Below are 4,265 nucleotides of genomic sequence, written 5' to 3'. Positions count from 1 at the left end.
ATATATATATATATATATATATATAAATTAATGTAAGTGTATTAAAAACTAGATCATTATATATATTTATATAATTTTATACATAATTTACTAGTCATATTTTGATACCGCTGACTGTGTGTCTTGTGTATTTCGATTTGAACAGTCACTCAATTCTCAATTTATTATTATTATTATTAATAAATGTGTGTGTCATGAAGAATAAAATCAATCATTAATGTTTTGGAGGGGGAAAAAAAGCAGAAGACGACAAATGTTCTTTTTTTTATTTTTAATCACATTTTATATAGTTTTCATGACATTTTATATGCACATATTTTCAGGCAGTGCACGTACAGTACTTTCCCATAGATATATGTAACACACACATTTGACACAAACTGAACCACAGTGTTCACAATGGGGTACTGACATCAGTACACGACCAGAGGAAGAGGAGTTCATCATCATCACCATCAGTCTTTAGTGTCATCTGTAGATAATATTCATCTCCCCCAAACCCACTTCACTCACACACTCCAAAAATATTAGTCTGACTCCATTTCACTCCCTTTGGCAGTTTTTTTTTTTAACAGTATTGGCCAGTATTGTTCGTTTATTGTATTTCATTTTATTGTTTCTTCACTCCCAGACACTCAGAGGAAAGCCAGGACTACCATTATCATAGAAAAGCATTATTGCTCCTGTCTGTGAATTAGAAACAAGGAATGTCAAAAATGTTCTTTTTGGTTTCAGAAACACCTAGAATGTTACACAACTGTTACGTTGTAAACTCAACATGGGTGGTTGCCAGGGGCGTTGCTATGTGATGTTAGTTTTTTAGAATGTTGCTACATGGTTGCTAGGGTGTTTTGCATGGTTGCTAGGTGGTGGTTACATACTGGCCTTTTTTTTTTTTTTGGCCAGATACTCAGCAAACATGAAATCTTTGGGATATATTTTATTTATGATATTAAACCCATGTAGCTACAGACCCTCTAAATTTGTCAGCTATCTTTTCCTCCAATCAAATGTCAGAGAAATCATTTCCATCTCTTTGATAAGGCCGGATATGACCAAAATCCAAAAGGGAAACACATATACTGCTCATTTACACGAGTCAAGTGTGCCGTTTTATCTACAGTTTTTGTCAAAAACACATTGGTTTTTGTTTTCTAATTCACAGGAGTGGCTGGCTGCAATAAAATTCATATCATGCGCGAAATGATCTCAGTTTGCATTGCATTGCAATGAAACTGTAAATGCAAGTAGCATTTAAATAAATATTTCTGGGTTTGGTGCAACTTAAGCTGAATGAGCAACAGCTGTGGAATTGTTTATCTTAGAATTTGAGCAAAAACAAAGGAACAACACATGTACAGTAATGCACTTTCAGTGGAAGTCTGCAGTGGGATAAATGCTAAAATATACACCGTTTTGAACATATAGCCACAAAACTTAAATATCATACATGTTAATAAAACAATAGTCTTATTAGAATTTGTCTTATTCTGACCATGTTAAATCCAGTAACACTCCACAGACTTGGATTGTACAATAAGTGCATTTTGGTGTGTTTTTAGAGACTGAAGGATGAAATTATTATCCGTCACCCACAGGGCTTCACTAGTCTTCTAGAGTTTGTGGTTACACTGGGATTGATATTCAACACTGGCATCTGGCTGTAATCACTGTAGACAAACTCATTCACCTGTAATTCATTCCTCAATTGTTCCTTTATATATCTGCATATATGTATATATATATAACAGCATGTGTGTAAAATAACTGAGCAGACAATAAGGTCTACATTTCTTCTCAACACATCAAAAAAGTGTACATTTCCTTCCAGAAGAACGTGTGTTATGTTATTATTAGTAGTTGAACTGTGAGAATGGAATCAGTGTATTTTATTGTTGTAATGTGTTAAATGGGAATTTAGTTACACTAGCTTTCAGCAGTTGAAGTCTGTAAGTTTTTTGTTTGTTTGTTTGTTTATTTGTTTTGTTATTGAAAAGTCGCCAAGCCTGCATTTGTTTGATCAAAAATACAGTAAAAACAAAAATATTGTGAAATATTTTTACAATTTAAAATAGCTGTTTTCTATGTGAATATATAGTAAAATGTAATTTATTCCTGTGATCAAAGCTGAATTTTCAGCATCATTACTCCAGTCTTCAGTGTCACATGATCCTTCAGAAATCATTCTAAGATGCTGATTTGCTGCTCAAGAAACAGTTCTGATTATTATCAATGCTGAAAACAGCAGCTGTTGAGTACAGTAACATTTGCAATAGAAATCTTTTGTAACATTATAAATGTAATTACTGTCAATTTTGATCATTTTAATGCATCCCTGTGGAATAAAAGTATCAATTTCTCTTTAAAAATAAAAACTTACTGAACTGTAATGTACATGCAAGTCTCATTTTTAATTTCTCTAAGTTGTTTTTGAATGCCGCTCTAACATGAGGATGTTTGAATCGCCTTTCTTTGTCAAGTTATTAATTATTAGTTAAAAACAAGTACAATGTGGAGTCGGCATTGTTCAAATGACCAGTGGGATTTTAAGTTACATAAACACCTGACAATTTCTCCAATTGATCTGCTCTGATACGTGATATTTGACCAATTTCAGTGCATAAACGTGAGGAGCCTGCAGAGATCTCATGATGTCTATGTGAAGGATGGAGGGTTAGACGGACCAGACCTCCACCTTAATCCATTTTGCCTTCGACTACTTGTTGTCATGGTAACCAGTCGGATGCATGCCGAAGCCACATGTTATACTTCTTTGCATGCAGGTCTGTCCTATTGAGCATAATTGCTGACTAGATATTCACAATATCATTTCAATATTAAATTCAGATTTTTAAGCAATCCGCTCTGTATGAATGCATCGTGATATTATAGCTTATATCCTGTTTTTCCTCAGCACCGTGTCATGTTGTGGCAGGCGGCATCATTATCTCTCTCTCTCTCACCGTGTATTTGCTCTAATGCCCGACTTTCTAGTTGCTAGGAGACAAGTGCATGAAATTTCCCATTGTTATGGTCATTGTTTTTCCTTGTCCTGTTTTTATCCTTCCTGTGAACCGACACCTGTGGTTTTGTTTTTAAACTCACACGATTTGTTTCAAGTAAAATGCGTGTGTTCGTTTACAGTACGTTATCTTTTTAAGATGTTTAAACAGGATTGAGTATCTCATACATCTGTTTTCAATCGCTCTTGCACTCCAAGCAGTGGATTTGATTTATGAGGGAAGACGTTAAAATGTGATAGTACGAGTATGACGTGAACACAGATTTTGTACAAACGTCCTTTAAAGTCAACATGAAAACAACCCTGTTATTTTCCAATCACATTGTGCACGATTTATTAGTGCTCATTATTTTAAAGTAACAGCTGTTTTTCGTAATTGTACTTTTACTTCTTGTACCTGTAATGCCCAATATGTCATATTATGGAAGTAAAATAGGTTTCATGTTGACTTTAAACACTCTCCTGGGTTTGATCTCACTGTTTTTTATAATTAACCTCAGCGATTTCTTCTCTTTCTCATACTTCAGTCCTGTCTGGACTTGGACACACTTGATTTCCATCCTCTGGATGAACATCCAGTCCTTTTCTTTAGACAGCACAAGAAGGAAAGATATTGTCCAAAGGTAGCATAGAGAAACAAAGGCGTTGTGATGTCATAAACCACCATTGTTGGTTTAAAACCAGCTGCTGCTTTTCCCTCATCGCTAGAGAGTCTCTTCGAACCCGTGAATCTTTCTTACCCCCGTCTGGACACCCGCTTGGGCCTTCTGACCAAAAACCAGCTCTCAGCCAAGGTGACGGTTTGACAGCCTGCCAACAGCCTTCTGATTGGTTCACCCCGAAAACGTCAATCATCAGGTTACTTGTTAAGGGGCTTGTTGACCTTGAGAGTCCCTGTGCTGCTGTTGCCGTTGGCAACGGTGAGCGTCTGGACGGGCGTGGCCTCGTCGGCTGTGGTCTGGCTAGCTGTTACCATGGTAACCATGTCCTTTTTGGAATTGTCAGGTTCCCAGAGGAAGAACTCGTGCAGGAGTGTGTTGACCGTCTCGGGACACTCCATCATCACCATGTGACTGCCTTCCTCGATCACTTTCAGGAATGCAAACAAGAGGATCTGAAATAAAGACAATTTACAAATATTTAAAAAAAAATGTATGTGTGTGTGCACACACATATATATATGCACACACATATATATATATATATATATATATATATATATATATATATATATATACACACA

General features: G+C 35.8%; 1 protein-coding gene and 1 long non-coding RNA gene across 5 annotated transcripts in view; one reads left to right on the top strand and one right to left on the bottom strand.

The window, feature by feature from the left end:
- Positions 1 to 4,265, top strand: part of LOC107687903 (uncharacterized) — a 45,480-nt gene that overhangs the window by 38,633 nt on the left and 2,582 nt on the right. The gene's annotated exons all lie outside the window — the stretch shown is intronic.
- LOC107687901 (protein ABHD8-like) overlaps positions 3,843 to 4,265 on the bottom strand; it is a 14,790-nt gene continuing 14,367 nt past the window's right edge. For all 4 annotated transcript variants that reach the window (XM_016485382.1, XM_016485383.1, XM_016485384.1 and 1 more), the window contains exon 5: positions 3,843 to 4,136. In XM_016485382.1, coding sequence (XP_016340868.1) covers positions 3,882 to 4,136 — 255 coding nt within the window. In that variant the 3' untranslated portion in view covers positions 3,843 to 3,881. The remainder of the gene's footprint in view (positions 4,137 to 4,265) is intronic.

Source organism: Sinocyclocheilus anshuiensis, unplaced genomic scaffold (genome assembly GCF_001515605.1).
Source record: "Sinocyclocheilus anshuiensis isolate Anshui unplaced genomic scaffold, SAMN03320099.WGS_v1.1 scaffold293, whole genome shotgun sequence".
Classification (NCBI taxonomy): domain Eukaryota; kingdom Metazoa; phylum Chordata; class Actinopteri; order Cypriniformes; family Cyprinidae; genus Sinocyclocheilus; species Sinocyclocheilus anshuiensis.
The sequence above is the reverse complement of the archived record's forward strand: the minus strand, read 5'-3'. Positions and strand labels throughout refer to the sequence as shown.